This window comes from Lepisma saccharinum, unplaced genomic scaffold (genome assembly GCF_977018435.1).
Source record: "Lepisma saccharinum unplaced genomic scaffold, izLepSacc3.1 HAP1_SCAFFOLD_535, whole genome shotgun sequence".
NCBI lineage: Eukaryota > Metazoa > Arthropoda > Insecta > Zygentoma > Lepismatidae > Lepisma > Lepisma saccharinum.
Genome location: NW_028143215.1, coordinates 9,462 through 28,532, shown reverse-complemented (window position 1 = coordinate 28,532; position 19,071 = coordinate 9,462). Strand labels below are relative to the sequence as shown.

The 19,071-nt window shown below is 41.3% G+C and overlaps 3 protein-coding genes across 3 annotated transcripts; all 3 read right to left on the bottom strand.

The window, feature by feature from the left end:
• Window positions 1-6,557: 6,557 nt before the first annotated feature.
• LOC145983000 (uncharacterized) lies at window positions 6,558-7,946 on the bottom strand. Its single transcript, XM_083116282.1, has one exon. The coding sequence runs from the start codon at window positions 7,944-7,946 to the stop codon at window positions 6,558-6,560; it is 1,389 nt and encodes a 462-aa protein (XP_082972408.1).
• A 3,364-nt stretch (window positions 7,947-11,310) lies between these two features.
• On the bottom strand, window positions 11,311-12,699 carry LOC145982999 (uncharacterized). Its single transcript, XM_083116281.1, has one exon. The coding sequence runs from the start codon at window positions 12,697-12,699 to the stop codon at window positions 11,311-11,313; it is 1,389 nt and encodes a 462-aa protein (XP_082972407.1).
• A 3,364-nt stretch (window positions 12,700-16,063) lies between these two features.
• LOC145982998 (uncharacterized) lies at window positions 16,064-17,452 on the bottom strand. Its single transcript, XM_083116280.1, has one exon. It carries the CDS (start codon window positions 17,450-17,452, stop codon window positions 16,064-16,066), a length of 1,389 nt encoding a protein of 462 aa, XP_082972406.1.
• Window positions 17,453-19,071: the final 1,619 nt, after the last annotated feature.

Below are 19,071 nucleotides of genomic sequence, written 5' to 3'. Positions count from 1 at the left end.
TTTCTTTAAAGTCAAGTATTGTGATGCTGCCAAAGTGCCAGAGGTTTTGCGTTTGAAACCTCATTAGGCATGATGCTTAATATTTATTATATCTCCCATCAATTGACCACATACACAACCTAGGGTGTAACAGAAAAGCCAATTATTTGCATTTGTGTTCTTTACGTAACGTTCTCGCTACTTTTGGCTAATCGCGACGATGAAAAGGAGTGACAATTAGATGAAATTGACTGATTGATTGATTTGGTTTATATTATTTCTTCGCTTCTTTTGCCACTGTTGGCGAATGGAATGCAATTGATGAATGGACACTCTCAAAGAACACCCATGGCTAGGACGGGATTTGAACCTAGGCCCCTTGTCACCATTGCAACTATGTATTATAATTTGGCATGAGTAACATTTATTGTTGTAAGGATAATATGCAGAGGATTGTCTTCCTGTGGATGCGGATTATTCTTTTTTGTCCTCCAATTACTGAAGTTTTCGCATTGAACACCTTTCAAAAAGGTCATCTCTCTGTCACCTCTAGAGAAAATTTCTAAGTATTCTTTCGTGTTTGTTAGGTATGTTTCGTGTGCTAAATTTTAATTTCCTTACCACAGCAGTTTCTGACATATCATAAACATACATTTTTGCAAGTGTTTGTTTCATGTCCCACACTGTGACACTTGAAACATTGGAAGCAGACAAGGATCATCTGCGTAGATTTTTCGTCGCTGTTCCTTCCCGTGCCCCATAGAGATTTAATTTTTTGCTTAATTCCGTGCCTTCAGTTTACCGTAAACATCCGAAACGAAGAGAAACCGTCGTCTGCTCCGAGTCTAACTCTCCTGCAATTACGGAGACTCGTAACTAAATTACAAACTGCTGCCAGGAGTTGCCTCGCGGACTGTTTTTGCTCTTTGTCAACTGCTCTGCTGTTGCTTGCGGTTCCGTGCGTTTTCTGACCATGGCAAATCCTCCTTTGTTTCCACGTGCACTTGCATACGATGATATTGCTTACGGCTCTCAAGTAAAATAATTTGACGTTTTGTTTACATGTCACTGTAAGAAAGAAACAAGTAAAAGGAAAGAAGAGATATGTGAAAGATACGATAGAGGAGAATGAAAAGATAGAGAAGTGAGACGGAGAAAGAGTAACTAACTGAAATATCGATATCTTCGCTATGTTGACAGCCTCTATGGTGACGTTCCATTGGCTCATTCAGAATTCTTATGAACTTATTCAAATACTTTAAGGTGCTTGCAACACTGATACATATTTATTTTGTTTGAAAGCTTGTTCATAAAAATTGAACATCTAAGAATGGCTGTGAATGCTATCTATCATTGTGATTGTACAAGTGTGTTAATATAGATATATATACGAAGTTATGATGTGTTTTACTAACGAACTCTCTAGCCTTCTTGAACCCGAAGGTTCATGGCTGCAGCAACACAGGACTTCCATCTGTTCCTATCCTGGGCAAGATCTATATACTCTTTTCCATTCCTACCAATTTCCTTTAGGTCCATCTCAACATTATCCTTCCATCTTCGTCTTGGTCTTCCTACAGGCATCTTATCATCAGGTTTCCCAACAAGAATCCTGTATACTCTTCTTTCCTCTCCCATTCGTTCCACATGGCCTGCCCACCAAATTCCTTTTGATTTAATCATGCTAATAATATCTGGACATGAATACAAATTATGTAGTTCTATTTGATGTAACCTTCTCCTTTTAGGTCCAAATATTTTCATAAGAATCTTAATTTCAAATACTCTCAATTGATGTTCCTCTTTCAATATAAGGTAACAAGTTTCGCATCCAAGTTATGATGTGTCTACATTTTTCTCTGTGCAATCTGTGAACTTAACTAAAAGGTAATTTGGAATTAGGCAAAGGCCAAAGTCTCATATGAGACCATCTCAGCCGTGAGTGAACTATAGAGCCTGTGATCCAATACCCTATCCAAACTCTAATCACTGCGTTCTATAATACTTTACACTTCAAAAGAAACACTGAAGGAAATAATAATGCCGTTTATTTTAAACAAACTTTCTTCTATTACAATTGTCAAAATTTGACTACAGCAAAGAATACAACTTTGGACCAGAATGCACCCTCTTATTCATATGCACACATTATTAACAAACTGTTCGAAACCTAAAATCTACAGGTTAGTCCATGATCATTTTATGAAATTGCCCAAGAGCCTCTCCGATTGCGTAGTGGTAACATCTCCCTGTAATCAAGGGTCCAAATACGATATCTGGTGAAGGCAGATTCCACTTTAAAATTCAGGTCCAGTCCCAATTAGTCTTATTCATGCATAAAATATACTTTATAACAAACGTCAATTACACAAATGAAATTAGACATATTACACAAACTCTTCATACCTACTAGAATTGACGTAATAATATTTGAAATGTTTTATTTTAATGCTAGCATTTTCAATGTTCTACTCAAGGGGTCCTGGGTTCGATACCAGGTGGAGGCACATAGTGGTTCGGATCCCACTTTCAACTCTAGGTCAGGTCCCGATTAGCCTTAATGTGCATAAAGTGGATTTGAAACACCAAATCAATCAATCAATCAATGTCCTACTACTCACTTTCGCGGAAGCGTACGTACAACAATCCTATAACGGTAGACCAGGGCATTACGGATCAATTTTTGTGTTACAACAGTTTCTTTGTCAATCGAATAATGCTAGCGATACAAAACTTTACCAAAAATTTAACTACAGTTTCTAGTACATGTTCACAGCATCGTATGAGCCAGAAGTTAATTACACAGTTTATTAAAAATATATTTTGTTAGAGATTGCAGTTGATCCGTTTTGCCCCGAAAGCATGGGTAAAACGGATCACTAAAGGGGCAATAGGGATCAGTGTAATCATAAGTATAATAACGTAAAATACTACAAAATACATATTATAATAAAGGAAGTGCTGGATTAAATTTGTGGAACATGACACATGCCACACACAAATTGCTTTTTCCCAACAGCATTTACACAACACTCGTGATAACATTTACTGCAGGACTGACACTGAATCCAGTCTCTCTTCTTGGACAAAATCTGCAAGAATTGCTAGCAAATGCCTACACTACATATCAAATTTCTTCCTATGTCCTGGCTTTTTAAATTTCCTGCTTTCTTCTTGACTTTGGAAGTAGATTCCATTGTTGGTTTACTGCAATGTATAGTGGCGAAGTGACGTGCAATGTTGTTGGGCGCTTCGGTTTCTGTGCTAATGGAAATAATTGTTTAATTTGTTCTTGTGCGTCATCGCCGCTCTCTACACTGCAAATTGGTGCAGGCTATTGATTAGATTAGGTGTTTCTCGGTAAGATGACAACCTGCCCCTCAGTTGCTACTACACCTAATGTTCTACCTCTATTGTAATCACTAGCAATTACATTTAACTTATGTGAGGAAATTGCACGCTGGTTTAGTGGGAAGATCCTAGTGATCTCCGTTAGAAGAGATGCTGTTGATTAACACTACGCTAAACGCTCCAAAAGAGGGAGATCCGTTTTGCCCCGTTTTGGGTGATCCGTAATGACCCGATTTGCTTAATTTCGAAATATGCTGAATTAAGTAGGAACAAGTTGAGTTAGCCAAGCCATATCAAATACTAACACAACAAAATGACACTTCCTAATGGAACACATTATACCACTAGATTCTAAAACGAAACGTTACCAAATGTCACCAATTCCTACTTTTTTCACAATGTCTTCATCAACATGCTTTGCAACAATTGCTTCTCACAGATAAGTTCCAACTGCCACAGCGAACAAAGGCAGTTCGCGGGTAAGAGGATAGATGACAATGTGATCTGCTGTTTCTTTTACGTTCTTAACTGCAACAGTTTTCGAGTTACTTACTGATAACCTTAAATCGATTCGTAATGCCCTGTGATCCGTAATGCCCTGGTCTACCTTATTCCACTAGTCTCTTGTATATTGATGAACAATAAGCATGCACCAAATCTACGATAACAAAATTTCTAACACAAATCAATTTCAAGTTAACCTTAGTTCTAGAGTACAGCAATTTAGTTTCTTCTTCCCAGATACCTACATCCAGGTAGTCCCATATCCTCACAAATCATGTTGATTGAATCGTTATGGAAATACACCTGGGCAGTTCTTATTGATGCACAATATATGCTAACTATAACTTACTTCCTTGAACATTAATTTTTTAAAAATTATTAAACACAAAGTGAACATATCCAAGGAATAATAATATTCAATACCATGCTTAATGAACAAAGCTAAAGGAGAAAGGGAGCTTTCGTAATAGTCTTATTTCCTCCGTCAAATTATATTTCAAGAAATTCCAAACTATCACAGGGAAAATGTCATTTTCAAAAGGAACTGGTTACTTATAAATCTTTATTAAATACATTTTATGTTTTCAGGACTGGCCTTAGCGGTTACTTTTTACCTTGTAGGGGGAGTTACTGCAAGTAGGGGCGATTACATCATCTCTATGTGGAACCAAGGTTAGTATCTTCATGTCAAGTTGATTGCCTTTTAGTTAATATACGTTTCTTTAATAAGGTACATAGGTAAATTGAAGAATTGCCCCTGCACAGACTAAATATGTACAAAAAGTCATAAACTTCCACCAGAGAACGCAGGCAAGGTTCATATCCTTTATCCTTTACCACAGACACTACTGCGATTAAGTTTGCCAACTTGGGTGAAATTTCAGTTTGCTGCGAACCCCATTTTTCTTGTTCGCATTCTCCAGAAGAGCCTTCGGAAACAAACGCTGGTGGATCTACATATTCCCTCAAACACTGAGACGGAAAGAGATTCCTCCTCGCCATGTCGACAGAGAATTGGAAATTCAAATTCTGCATCGCCGCTGCATCAACTCACCCTTCCGCCGCTAGAGGGTTCTCGTGTGGCGTGATCCCAATCCGAAGCGTTTGATTACCTGAATTTGTCATATCCGATGCTTACAAAGGATCTTTTGACGATTGGGTATGATGGGGGGGAGCAGTGCTGAGTTTAACAAAGAGATTCCTCATTAAACGCTCTGCTAGCTAGGTTTCAATTGGGTCAAGCGAGAAAGTCGAGAGCCCTGTTTGGGACTGAGTTTTTTCTTTGCTTCTTTTCAGTTTTGATTTGCAATCGGAATGTCGCTGCGCTCTCTCATCTCCCCCTCGCAACTCCAGCGAAGCTTTTTTTGTCTTTCGGCGGAGAAGTGAAAAATGAAATGCTTTGAAGTCCTTTCGCCCTTGCATTATGTTGAACATGGCGGTTTTCACGCGCATGCGCACCGTGGTTGGGCGTTCATAATATTTTCAAGGTAGAAACTGGCAGGATATTTGCAGTACTGGTATGTAATCTAAGCATCTCCATGTAAGTTTATTGCCAAAGCTATTTTCTTTGGTGCGAGCTGTCCTGTTTGCGTTCCTCGCTTTTTAAGCCCGAAGTAAACTTCAGTCCAACTTGACTAGTCGTTACTGGAGCTATAGTTTCAAGATAAATTCAAAACAATGTGCATTGTGCATCTACAGAGAATCGAACCCAGAAACTCTAGCCATTACACTGTTATTTCTTCTCGTTCTGTCAGTTTCTTTTCAATCCTTCTCGTAGGGTCATCCTGCGACCCCTGTCTTCTACCAATGACTCTTTTCATTCATTTCTTACTGCTTCCTTCTTTCGCTCTCTTCCTTACCACTTATTACTCTCGCAATAGGTCGTTGCCGATTTCTCCTTTCGCTCTTCTGGTTACCTTTTCCTAATCGTATATTTCCGTTTATCCCATACTTCCTCATTCCTTATCGGCTGCTTTTCTCGCACTTGGTTGTTGCTAGTTATTTATCTACTTCTGGTTCATTTCCATTTATCAATATCCTTCTCATTTCTTTTCCTTTATTACATTGGTATGGTCCATTTCAGTTTATTTCTATCGCTTGTTTTGCTTTCCGGCTATTCCCTTCGTTCTCTTTCCATACCAATTAGTATTGTCTTGTTGCTACCTTGCTAGGTAATTTGTTTTGCATTCTCTCCTTCTTAGTTACCCTTTTGACATTCCTTCATTGTCATTTAATCTTTTAAGGGCCTCCCAGATGGCGCAGTGGTAGCGTCGTCGCCTTGTAATCAAGGGGTCTCGGGTTCAATACCCGGTGGAGGCACAAGTGGTTCGATCCCACTTTAAACTGTAGGTCCAGTCCCGATTAGCCTTACTGTGCATAAAGTGGACTTAAAACACCAACTCAACTCATTTAATCTTTTGACATTTTTTCCTTGTCAGTTAATCTCTTGATGTTCCTTCCTTGCCATTTCTATTGTTAATTACTCCCTTCAAACTTGATTCTTGTTACTTCCCTTGTGTTGTGCGATGGAAAACACACATAGTAACAAGATTAACTGAATTTATTAAGGAACTCACAAAACAACGTAACACTTTACATTATAACGAAACTACGTTCACCATTCCAGGTTCTGTTTGCACAGACTCTTGTCTAGCAACAGTCGCTTGCTTCTTCTTCCTCTAGGAGGCAGCACTACATTCCTCCCAGAGTTACAAAAAAAATAATTAACAAGGGTACCCGTATCTGTCAGGGGGTACCTTAGTCCTGGTCGATCTTCTACGCACATGAGGAGTGGATGTTGGTCGTGGAGCAGCGTCAGCGTCTTGGGGTTGATGGTCATCAACGTCTGGTTGAGGTGGGGTAATTTTGGAATCTGAATTTCGATTCTCCGCCGCGGCTTCTGGTCCGGGTGGACTATCATCATCCCAGTTTTCTGGATGGTTTTGTTGTCTGTGTGTCCTGTGGCGAATCCATCGTGAATGTACCACTCTTTGACATCCATCTGTAAAGCGCACTTTGTAAAGGTGAGTGCCACCCAACATTTCTACAATATCTGCCTCGTTGAAGTTAGGTGACAAGTGCTTCGGTGATTGAACCCATACGGTTTCGGTAGGTGAAAATGTCCTGTATGGTTTGCTGTGGTTGCTCCTAGGTTTCAAGAAAGGAGGAGCTTCTGTCCTCTCGGCATGTCGATTATAATCACCACGTATACAGTTCCACCACGTTCTTGGACTGAAGGTGAGGACTGAGGCTGCAGGAAGACTACGTTCCTCTCCCAACCGGGAATTCCTCAAAAACAGCAGGTACTCCGCTAACTTTGCATCGAACTGTAAAGAAGTCAGATGTGGATGTTCATGCAACACCTTCAACATGCCAGTCTTCACCGTGCGTACGTACCTCTCAGCAAGCCCGTTGCTAGGACTGTGGTACGGCGGTATTGTGATGTGTTCAATCCCGAACTGTTGGCAAAAGGAACGAAACTTTAGGCTGATAAATGCCGGACCATTATCCGAAACTATTGTTTGTGGAATTCCGAGAGTCGAGCATGACTGAAGAATCCAGCGTATGGTCTCCGGTGTATCTAAGGAAGATACTGGCCAGACATCTACCCAGCGACTATAAGCATCCACAAGTAATAGGAACTTTCTCCCAGCCAAGAAGAAATGGTCTACGTGGAGTCTTTGTCCTACAAATCTAGCTTCCGGCCACCTATTATCTGGACCTTTCTTGATCCTGAAACGTGTGGATTGGCATGTTTCACAAGTCTGGATACAATGTTGTATATCCCTTGTCATCTTGGGCCACCATGCTTGTGATCGTAAGGTCTCCATCATCGTCCTTTCGCCAGGGTGGTTCGAATGGAAGAGTTCCACAACCTTCGAACGAAGCGATTGTGGGATGACTAACCTCCCCATCCACCACAGACATCCTGCCTCTAGCGAGAGAAGGTTTCGCCTTTCGTAGTAAGGGTAAATATTGGAATCCCTTATCCGTTGATTAAACCTTTTCGGCCAACCCCTTTCTACATATATTGCAACTTCGGTTATCACTGGATCAGCATTGGTGTGATCAGCGATCATCTGTAGAGAAATTGGCGCTCTGGTGCCTGTCATGCTGTAACACCATGTAGCTTCCTCATCTACTGGGTCTTCTGTGGGACAAGGTAACCAACCTGCTGAGCATGTCCGCCACAGGTACACGTGATGATGTCACTACGTCGTAGTTGAATCCGGATAGAAAGAGAGACCAACGCAATAGTCTGTTCGAAGCGTGCTTGGAGATTGACTTCCCTGGTGAAAATATGAACTTAATGGCCGTAGCATCAGAAATTATTTCGAAATGAAGTCCTCTTAGGAATTTTTCAAATTTCCTCACGCCGAATACTACACTTAATGCTTCTCTTTCTACCTGTGCATATCTTTTCTCCACATCACTAAGTGTAGAAGATGCACATGCCACCGTAGCGAGCGCTCCTTCTACACGATGGCATAATCGGGCGCCGCAACCGTATGGAGATCCATCGCATATCAGCACAATAGGTTTATTTGGATCGAATGGTATTGTGGGTTGCGCTTCTCGTAGTTCCTTTAGAATGTTCCTAAATTCTTTGGATGTTTCAGTAGTCCATTTCAACGAAACATCTTTCTTCAAGAGAGAGGTAAGATGTGGTATCTTTGAAGCGAGATTGTGTATAAATCATCGATGGAAGTTTAACATGCCGATAAAGGACCTCAACTGTGAGATGTCCGACGGTTCTGGACAGTCCAATATTGCTTCTAAGTTCTTAAGGGAAGGACTAATGCCTTTCGAAGATATGCAGTATCCCAAGTATTCGACTTCCGGTGATAGAAAGGTACATTTGTTGAAGTTGGCCTTCACATTATGTTGCTGAAGTTTAGAGAGGACTAGAAGTGTCCTTTCATAGCATTGTGCCAATGTAGCTCCACCTACGATAACGTCATCAAAGTAGAATGCGACGCCTGGTGTGTCTCCCAAGATTTTAGCCAGCGTCATTTGGAAAATATCGCCACTAACTGTGATCCCGAAGCACAACCGTTTTATCTTATAGAGTCCTACATGTGTGTTCACTACAGTTATAATTTGTGACTTTTCTGACAAGAGAAGTTGGCAATAAGCCATTTGAAGATCCACTACGGAGAAATACTGGCAATTCTTCAGTTTAGCAAATATATCATCAGTTTTACTAATATTGAACTTCATATTTTCTGTCATTTTGTTGACAGTTGAAGAAAAATCGACACATAACCTCAAAGACCCATCTTTCTTGGTGACTGCCACAAGAGGAGATGCCCAATCAGAGTAGGTGATAGCCTCCCAGAGACCTTGTTGTACTAGTTTCTTAATTTCGACTTCCACTTGTGCCCGCAAACCGTAAGGCGTATCATAGGCTTTCCGGAAAATCGGTACAGCATCTCTTCTCAAAGGTATATCAATTATGTACGGTACAATTGGTTTCGATAGATCACCATCGAAGACCGAAGCAAATTCATGTTTTATTTTCATCCGTAAATGTTCTGGTTGGTCATTTCCCGTAGGGTCAACTAGCATAGAACTAGACTGCTGTGAATGTAACAGTAAAGTTCTCCAATCCGGCGTAACGACATCTAACCATGAACGACCTATGAGTGGATAGGTGAGAAAGTCCTTGCATAAAATAACGGGAAGTAAGTAAGTCGATCCGGAGTGTGTAAGTTCCAGTTCAACCTGACCTTGCACCGAAAGAGCATGTTTCCCTACGCCATATATTTTTATGGAGGAATGGTTAATATTAGTCATTGGAAACCAGTTTCTGAATGAATCCGCTTGGAACAGAGTTACGGCAGATCCTGTATCGAGCTCACATTGAATAAACTTGCCGTTAATAAGTAAATCCTTTAACATTGGATTCCTTGATAAAGAATAATTGGACGTAGGTGACCCGATGATGTGTGAGTCACAACTGTATGAGACGACACTAGGTAACCATGTTGTTTGCTCATCAAGTGAACTTTGAGATGTTGACATCTGTAAATTTGTGTGTTCAGTAGTTTGCCCTACGTTATTACTATTAGGTTTCCGTTTAAACTTCTCCCTCTTCCTACACCGCTTTTGCCAGTGACCACGTTTCCTACAGAATGAACAAACAGAATCCTTGGCTGGACAGTTGTCTTTAGAATCATGTTTGTACGTACAGTTATGACAGCTGTAATCAGTATATTTCATTCCGTGAATCGTTGGATTAGGCGAACTATAAGTATGTTGTTTTGTATGTTTGTCCCCTTGCACTGGTCTTCTTGGAAATTGGGTTGAGGTGCGTGAAACTGCTGACTCTTGTTTTACACTTTCTGATCGTATTAACAATCGGGTTTCTTTCTCTAACATTTCATTTTGTAATGTCAGTTCCTGACATTGCTGAAAGGTTAATGACTGTACTGAAAGTAACTTTCTTCTAGTAACTTCAGATCGTATGCCCAATACTATCTGTTCAACTAAAGCTTCGTCCAGATAATTGCCGTAGTTACATTTTATGGCTTGTTGCTTCAGCCTTATGAAATAAGCAGAAACGGTTTCACCTTCCTCTTGTACACAACGTCGAAACTTATATCGTTCAACAAACTTATTAGTTACAGGTTTGTAGTGTGACAAAAGACTATCCTTTAGACGAGAATACGACAGATTCTGTACAAGGTCTGGTGCGACTACATTTTTCAAGACTTTAAATGCCTTTGCACCTATAAAGGCGATGAGTATAGGAACTCTCTGATCATCGCTGAACTTTTGAATGATACACAACTGTTCGAAACGTAAGAGATAATCTTCAATGTCCTCTGAATCTTCGTCGAAAGCGTTAAATGTCAAGTTTGTGTACATATTTATGACTGTAAATCCAAACGTTTAACCTAACAACTATGAAAAGTGAGTTTTCACGTATAATTATACTTGATCTGCATCGGATCACAATGTATCTATGAACGTGACAAAGCCTTTGTACGTTTCATGATTATAACTTGGTTCCACGTTAGAAGGAATCTTGATATATATATATATATTTACATCACACTATTTTTGTAAGACTTAAACAATGTAGACGGTAATTCTTACCGTGTTATGACAAATTGCGTCAAACCGACACGTTTATGATTGTTCCAACAGTTTGTTGTACGAATGAGGACAGTCAGTTCGAATAGAATAAACTTACGGAAATGTAAGGTTCTTGCAAATCCTGCAATCCATGAAGAGTAAAGTTCTTTTATACCGACTGCGCCATAATGTTGTGCGATGGAAAACACATATAGTAACAAGATTAACTGAATTTATTAAGGAACTCACAAAACAACGTAACACTTTACATTATAACGAAACTACGTTCACCATTCCAGGTTCTGTTTGCACAGACTCTTGTCTAGCAACAGTCGCTTGCTTCTTCTTCCTCTAGGAGGCAGCACTACATTCCTCCCAGAGTTACAAAAAAAATAATTAACAAGGGTACCCGTATCTGTCAGGGGGTACCTTAGTCCTGGTCGATCTTCTACGCACATGAGGAGTGGATGTTGGTCGTGGAGCAGCGTCAGCGTCTTGGGGTTGATGGTCATCAACGTCTGGTTGAGGTGGGGTAATTTTGGAATCTGAATTTCGATTCTCCGCCGCGGCTTCTGGTCCGGGTGGACTATCATCATCCCAGTTTTCTGGATGGTTTTGTTGTCTGTGTGTCCTGTGGCGAATCCATCGTGAATGTACCACTCTTTGACATCCATCTGTAAAGCGCACTTTGTAAAGGTGAGTGCCACCCAACATTTCTACAATATCTGCCTCGTTGAAGTTAGGTGACAAGTGCTTCGGTGATTGAACCCATACGGTTTCGGTAGGTGAAAATGTCCTGTATGGTTTGCTGTGGTTGCTCCTAGGTTTCAAGAAAGGAGGAGCTTCTGTCCTCTCGGCATGTCGATTATAATCACCACGTATACAGTTCCACCACGTTCTTGGACTGAAGGTGAGGACTGAGGCTGCAGGAAGACTACGTTCCTCTCCCAACCGGGAATTCCTCAAAAACAGCAGGTACTCCGCTAACTTTGCATCGAACTGTAAAGAAGTCAGATGTGGATGTTCATGCAACACCTTCAACATGCCAGTCTTCACCGTGCGTACGTACCTCTCAGCAAGCCCGTTGCTAGGACTGTGGTACGGCGGTATTGTAATGTGTTCAATCCCGAACTGTTGGCAAAAGGAACGAAACTTTAGGCTGATAAATGCCGGACCATTATCCGAAACTATTGTTTGTGGAATTCCGAGAGTCGAGCATGACTGAAGAATCCAGCGTATGGTCTCCGGTGTATCTAAGGAAGATACTGGCCAGACATCTACCCAGCGACTATAAGCATCCACAAGTAATAGGAACTTTCTCCCAGCCAAGAAGAAATGGTCTACGTGGAGTCTTTGTCCTACAAATCTAGCTTCCGGCCACCTATTATCTGGACCTTTCTTGATCCTGAAACGTGTGGATTGGCATGTTTCACAAGTCTGGATACAATGTTGTATATCCCTTGTCATCTTGGGCCACCATGCTTGTGATCGTAAGGTCTCCATCATCGTCCTTTCGCCAGGGTGGTTCGAATGGAAGAGTTCCACAACCTTCGAACGAAGCGATTGTGGGATGACTAACCTCCCCATCCACCACAGACATCCTGCCTCTAGCGAGAGAAGGTTTCGCCTTTCGTAGTAAGGGTAAATATTGGAATCCCTTATCCGTTGATTAAACCTTTTCGGCCAACCCCTTTCTACATATATTGCAACTTCGGTTATCACTGGATCAGCATTGGTGTGATCAGCGATCATCTGTAGAGAAATTGGCGCTCTGGTGCCTGTCATGCTGTAACACCATGTAGCTTCCTCATCTACTGGGTCTTCTGTGGGACAAGGTAACCAACCTGCTGAGCATGTCCGCCACAGGTACACGTGATGATGTCACTACGTCGTAGTTGAATCCGGATAGAAAGAGAGACCAACGCAATAGTCTGTTCGAAGCGTGCTTGGAGATTGACTTCCCTGGTGAAAATATGAACTTAATGGCCGTAGCATCAGAAATTATTTCGAAATGAAGTCCTCTTAGGAATTTTTCAAATTTCCTCACGCCGAATACTACACTTAATGCTTCTCTTTCTACCTGTGCATATCTTTTCTCCACATCACTAAGTGTAGAAGATGCACATGCCACCGTAGCGAGCGCTCCTTCTACACGATGGCATAATCGGGCGCCGCAACCGTATGGAGATCCATCGCATATCAGCACAATAGGTTTATTTGGATCGAATGGTATTGTGGGTTGCGCTTCTCGTAGTTCCTTTAGAATGTTCCTAAATTCTTTGGATGTTTCAGTAGTCCATTTCAACGAAACATCTTTCTTCAAGAGAGAGGTAAGATGTGGTATCTTTGAAGCGAGATTGTGTATAAATCATCGATGGAAGTTTAACATGCCGATAAAGGACCTCAACTGTGAGATGTCCGACGGTTCTGGACAGTCCAATATTGCTTCTAAGTTCTTAAGGGAAGGACTAATGCCTTTCGAAGATATGCAGTATCCCAAGTATTCGACTTCCGGTGATAGAAAGGTACATTTGTTGAAGTTGGCCTTCACATTATGTTGCTGAAGTTTAGAGAGGACTAGAAGTGTCCTTTCATAGCATTGTGCCAATGTAGCTCCACCTACGATAACGTCATCAAAGTAGAATGCGACGCCTGGTGTGTCTCCCAAGATTTTAGCCAGCGTCATTTGGAAAATATCGCCACTAACTGTGATCCCGAAGCACAACCGTTTTATCTTATAGAGTCCTACATGTGTGTTCACTACAGTTATAATTTGTGACTTTTCTGACAAGAGAAGTTGGCAATAAGCCATTTGAAGATCCACTACGGAGAAATACTGGCAATTCTTCAGTTTAGCAAATATATCATCAGTTTTACTAATATTGAACTTCATATTTTCTGTCATTTTGTTGACAGTTGAAGAAAAATCGACACATAACCTCAAAGACCCATCTTTCTTGGTGACTGCCACAAGAGGAGATGCCCAATCAGAGTAGGTGATAGCCTCCCAGAGACCTTGTTGTACTAGTTTCTTAATTTCGACTTCCACTTGTGCCCGCAAACCGTAAGGCGTATCATAGGCTTTCCGGAAAATCGGTACAGCATCTCTTCTCAAAGGTATATCAATTATGTACGGTACAATTGGTTTCGATAGATCACCATCGAAGACCGAAGCAAATTCATGTTTTATTTTCATCCGTAAATGTTCTGGTTGGTCATTTCCCGTAGGGCCAACTAGCATAGAACTAGACTGCTGTGAATGTAACAGTAAAGTTCTCCAATCCGGCGTAACGACATCTAACCATGAACGACCTATGAGTGGATAGGTGAGAAAGTCCTTGCATAAAATAACGGGAAGTAAGTAAGTCGATCCGGAGTGTGTAAGTTCCAGTTCAACCTGACCTTGCACCGAAAGAGCATGTTTCCCTACGCCATATATTTTTATGGAGGAATGGTTAATATTAGTCATTGGAAACCAGTTTCTGAATGAATCCGCTTGGAACAGAGTTACGGCAGATCCTGTATCGAGCTCACATTGAATAAACTTGCCGTTAATAAGTAAATCCTTTAACATTGGATTCCTTGATAAAGAATAATTGGACGTAGGTGACCCGATGATGTGTGAGTCACAACTGTATGAGACGACACTAGGTAACCATGTTGTTTGCTCATCAAGTGAACTTTGAGATGTTGACATCTGTAAATTTGTGTGTTCAGTAGTTTGCCCTACGTTATTACTATTAGGTTTCCGTTTAAACTTCTCCCTCTTCCTACACCGCTTTTGCCAGTGACCACGTTTCCTACAGAATGAACAAACAGAATCCTTGGCTGGACAGTTGTCTTTAGAATCATGTTTGTACGTACAGTTATGACAGCTGTAATCAGTATATTTCATTCCGTGAATCGTTGGATTAGGCGAACTATAAGTATGTTGTTTTGTATGTTTGTCCCCTTGCACTGGTCTTCTTGGAAATTGGGTTGAGGTGCGTGAAACTGCTGACTCTTGTTTTACACTTTCTGATCGTATTAACAATCGGGTTTCTTTCTCTAACATTTCATTTTGTAATGTCAGTTCCTGACATTGCTGAAAGGTTAATGACTGTACTGAAAGTAACTTTCTTCTAGTAACTTCAGATCGTATGCCCAATACTATCTGTTCAACTAAAGCTTCGTCCAGATAATTGCCGTAGTTACATTTTATGGCTTGTTGCTTCAGCCTTATGAAATAAGCAGAAACGGTTTCACCTTCCTCTTGTACACAACGTCGAAACTTATATCGTTCAACAAACTTATTAGTTACAGGTTTGTAGTGTGACAAAAGACTATCCTTTAGACGAGAATACGACAGATTCTGTACAAGGTCTGGTGCGACTACATTTTTCAAGACTTTAAATGCCTTTGCACCTATAAAGGCGATGAGTATAGGAACTCTCTGATCATCGCTGAACTTTTGAATGATACACAACTGTTCGAAACGTAAGAGATAATCTTCAATGTCCTCTGAATCTTCGTCGAAAGCGTTAAATGTCAAGTTTGTGTACATATTTATGACTGTAAATCCAAACGTTTAGCCTAACAACTATGAAAAGTGAGTTTTCACGTATAATTATACTTGATCTGCATCGGATCACAATGTATCTATGAACGTGACAAAGCCTTTGTACGTTTCATGATTATAACTTGGTTCCACGTTAGAAGGAATCTTGATATATATATATATATTTACATCACACTATTTTTGTAAGACTTAAACAATGTAGACGGTAATTCTTACCGTGTTATGACAAATTGCGTCAAACCGACACGTTTATGATTGTTCCAACAGTTTGTTGTACGAATGAGGACAGTCAGTTCGAATAGAATAAACTTACGGAAATGTAAGGTTCTTGCAAATCCTGCAATCCATGAAGAGTAAAGTTCTTTTATACCGACTGCGCCATAATGTTGTGCGATGGAAAACACATATAGTAACAAGATTAACTGAATTTATTAAGGAACTCACAAAACAACGTAACACTTTACATTATAACGAAACTACGTTCACCATTCCAGGTTCTGTTTGCACAGACTCTTGTCTAGCAACAGTCGCTTGCTTCTTCTTCCTCTAGGAGGCAGCACTACATTCCTCCCAGAGTTACAAAAAAAATAATTAACAAGGGTACCCGTATCTGTCAGGGGGTACCTTAGTCCTGGTCGATCTTCTACGCACATGAGGAGTGGATGTTGGTCGTGGAGCAGCGTCAGCGTCTTGGGGTTGATGGTCATCAACGTCTGGTTGAGGTGGGGTAATTTTGGAATCTGAATTTCGATTCTCCGCCGCGGCTTCTGGTCCGGGTGGACTATCATCATCCCAGTTTTCTGGATGGTTTTGTTGTCTGTGTGTCCTGTGGCGAATCCATCGTGAATGTACCACTCTTTGACATCCATCTGTAAAGCGCACTTTGTAAAGGTGAGTGCCACCCAACATTTCTACAATATCTGCCTCGTTGAAGTTAGGTGACAAGTGCTTCGGTGATTGAACCCATACGGTTTCGGTAGGTGAAAATGTCCTGTATGGTTTGCTGTGGTTGCTCCTAGGTTTCAAGAAAGGAGGAGCTTCTGTCCTCTCGGCATGTCGATTATAATCACCACGTATACAGTTCCACCACGTTCTTGGACTGAAGGTGAGGACTGAGGCTGCAGGAAGACTACGTTCCTCTCCCAACCGGGAATTCCTCAAAAACAGCAGGTACTCCGCTAACTTTGCATCGAACTGTAAAGAAGTCAGATGTGGATGTTCATGCAACACCTTCAACATGCCAGTCTTCACCGTGCGTACGTACCTCTCAGCAAGCCCGTTGCTAGGACTGTGGTACGGCGGTATTGTGATGTGTTCAATCCCGAACTGTTGGCAAAAGGAACGAAACTTTAGGCTGATAAATGCCGGACCATTATCCGAAACTATTGTTTGTGGAATTCCGAGAGTCGAGCATGACTGAAGAATCCAGCGTATGGTCTCCGGTGTATCTAAGGAAGATACTGGCCAGACATCTACCCAGCGACTATAAGCATCCACAAGTAATAGGAACTTTCTCCCAGCCAAGAAGAAATGGTCTACGTGGAGTCTTTGTCCTACAAATCTAGCTTCCGGCCACCTATTATCTGGACCTTTCTTGATCCTGAAACGTGTGGATTGGCATGTTTCACAAGTCTGGATACAATGTTGTATATCCCTTGTCATCTTGGGCCACCATGCTTGTGATCGTAAGGTCTCCATCATCGTCCTTTCGCCAGGGTGGTTCGAATGGAAGAGTTCCACAACCTTCGAACGAAGCGATTGTGGGATGACTAACCTCCCCATCCACCACAGACATCCTGCCTCTAGCGAGAGAAGGTTTCGCCTTTCGTAGTAAGGGTAAATATTGGAATCCCTTATCCGTTGATTAAACCTTTTCGGCCAACCCCTTTCTACATATATTGCAACTTCGGTTATCACTGGATCAGCATTGGTGTGATCAGCGATCATCTGTAGAGAAATTGGCGCTCTGGTGCCTGTCATGCTGTAACACCATGTAGCTTCCTCATCTACTGGGTCTTCTGTGGGACAAGGTAACCAACCTGCTGAGCATGTCCGCCACAGGTACACGTGATGATGTCACTACGTCGTAGTTGAATCCGGATAGAAAGAGAGACCAACGCAATAGTCTGTTCGAAGCGTGCTTGGAGATTGACTTCCCTGGTGAAAATATGAACTTAATGGCCGTAGCATCAGAAATTATTTCGAAATGAAGTCCTCTTAGGAATTTTTCAAATTTCCTCACGCCGAATACTACACTTAATGCTTCTCTTTCTACCTGTGCATATCTTTTCTCCACATCACTAAGTGTAGAAGATGCACATGCCACCGTAGCGAGCGCTCCTTCTACACGATGGCATAATCGGGCGCCGCAACCGTATGGAGATCCATCGCATATCAGCACAATAGGTTTATTTGGATCGAATGGTATTGTGGGTTGCGCTTCTCGTAGTTCCTTTAGAATGTTCCTAAATTCTTTGGATGTTTCAGTAGTCCATTTCAACGAAACATCTTTCTTCAAGAGAGAGGTAAGATGTGGTATCTTTGAAGCGAGATTGTGTATAAATCATCGATGGAAGTTTAACATGCCGATAAAGGACCTCAACTGTGAGATGTCCGACGGTTCTGGACAGTCCAATATTGCTTCTAAGTTCTTAAGGGAAGGACTAATGCCTTTCGAAGATATGCAGTATCCCAAGTATTCGACTTCCGGTGATAGAAAGGTACATTTGTTGAAGTTGGCCTTCACATTATGTTGCTGAAGTTTAGAGAGGACTAGAAGTGTCCTTTCATAGCATTGTGCCAATGTAGCTCCACCTACGATAACGTCATCAAAGTAGAATGCGACGCCTGGTGTGTCTCCCAAGATTTTAGCCAGCGTCATTTGGAAAATATCGCCACTAACTGTGATCCCGAAGCACAACCGTTTTATCTTATAGAGTCCTACATGTGTGTTCACTACAGTTATAATTTGTGACTTTTCTGACAAGAGAAGTTGGCAATAAGCCATTTGAAGATCCACTACGGAGAAATACTGGCAATTCTTCAGTTTAGCAAATATATCATCAGTTTTACTAATATTGAACTTCATATTTTCTGTCATTTTGTTGACAGTTGAAGAAAAATCGACACATAACCTCAAAGACCCATCTTTCTTGGTGACTGCCACAAGAGGAGATGCCCAATCAGAGTAGGTGATAGCCTCCCAGAGACCTTGTTGTACTAGTTTCTTAATTTCGACTTCCACTTGTGCCCGCAAACCGTAAGGCGTATCATAGGCTTTCCGGAAAATCGGTACAGCATCTCTTCTCAAAGGTATATCAATTATGTACGGTACAATTGGTTTCGATAGATCACCATCGAAGACCGAAGCAAATTCATGTTTTATTTTCATCCGTAAATGTTCTGGTTGGTCATTTCCCGTAGGGCCAACTAGCATAGAACTAGACTGCTGTGAATGTAACAGTAAAGTTCTCCAATCCGGCGTAACGACATCTAACCATGAACGACCTATGAGTGGATAGGTGAGAAAGTCCTTGCATAAAATAACGGGAAGTAAGTAAGTCGATCCGGAGTGTGTAAGTTCCAGTTCAACCTGACCT

Excerpts from the sequence above, each read along its gene's own strand:
- LOC145982999 (XM_083116281.1), bottom strand. The coding sequence starts at position 12,699 with ATGACAGGCACCAGAGCGCCAATTTCTCTACAGATGATCGCTGATCAC.
- LOC145982998 (XM_083116280.1), bottom strand. The coding sequence starts at position 17,452 with ATGACAGGCACCAGAGCGCCAATTTCTCTACAGATGATCGCTGATCAC.
- LOC145983000 (XM_083116282.1), bottom strand. The coding sequence starts at position 7,946 with ATGACAGGCACCAGAGCGCCAATTTCTCTACAGATGATCGCTGATCAC.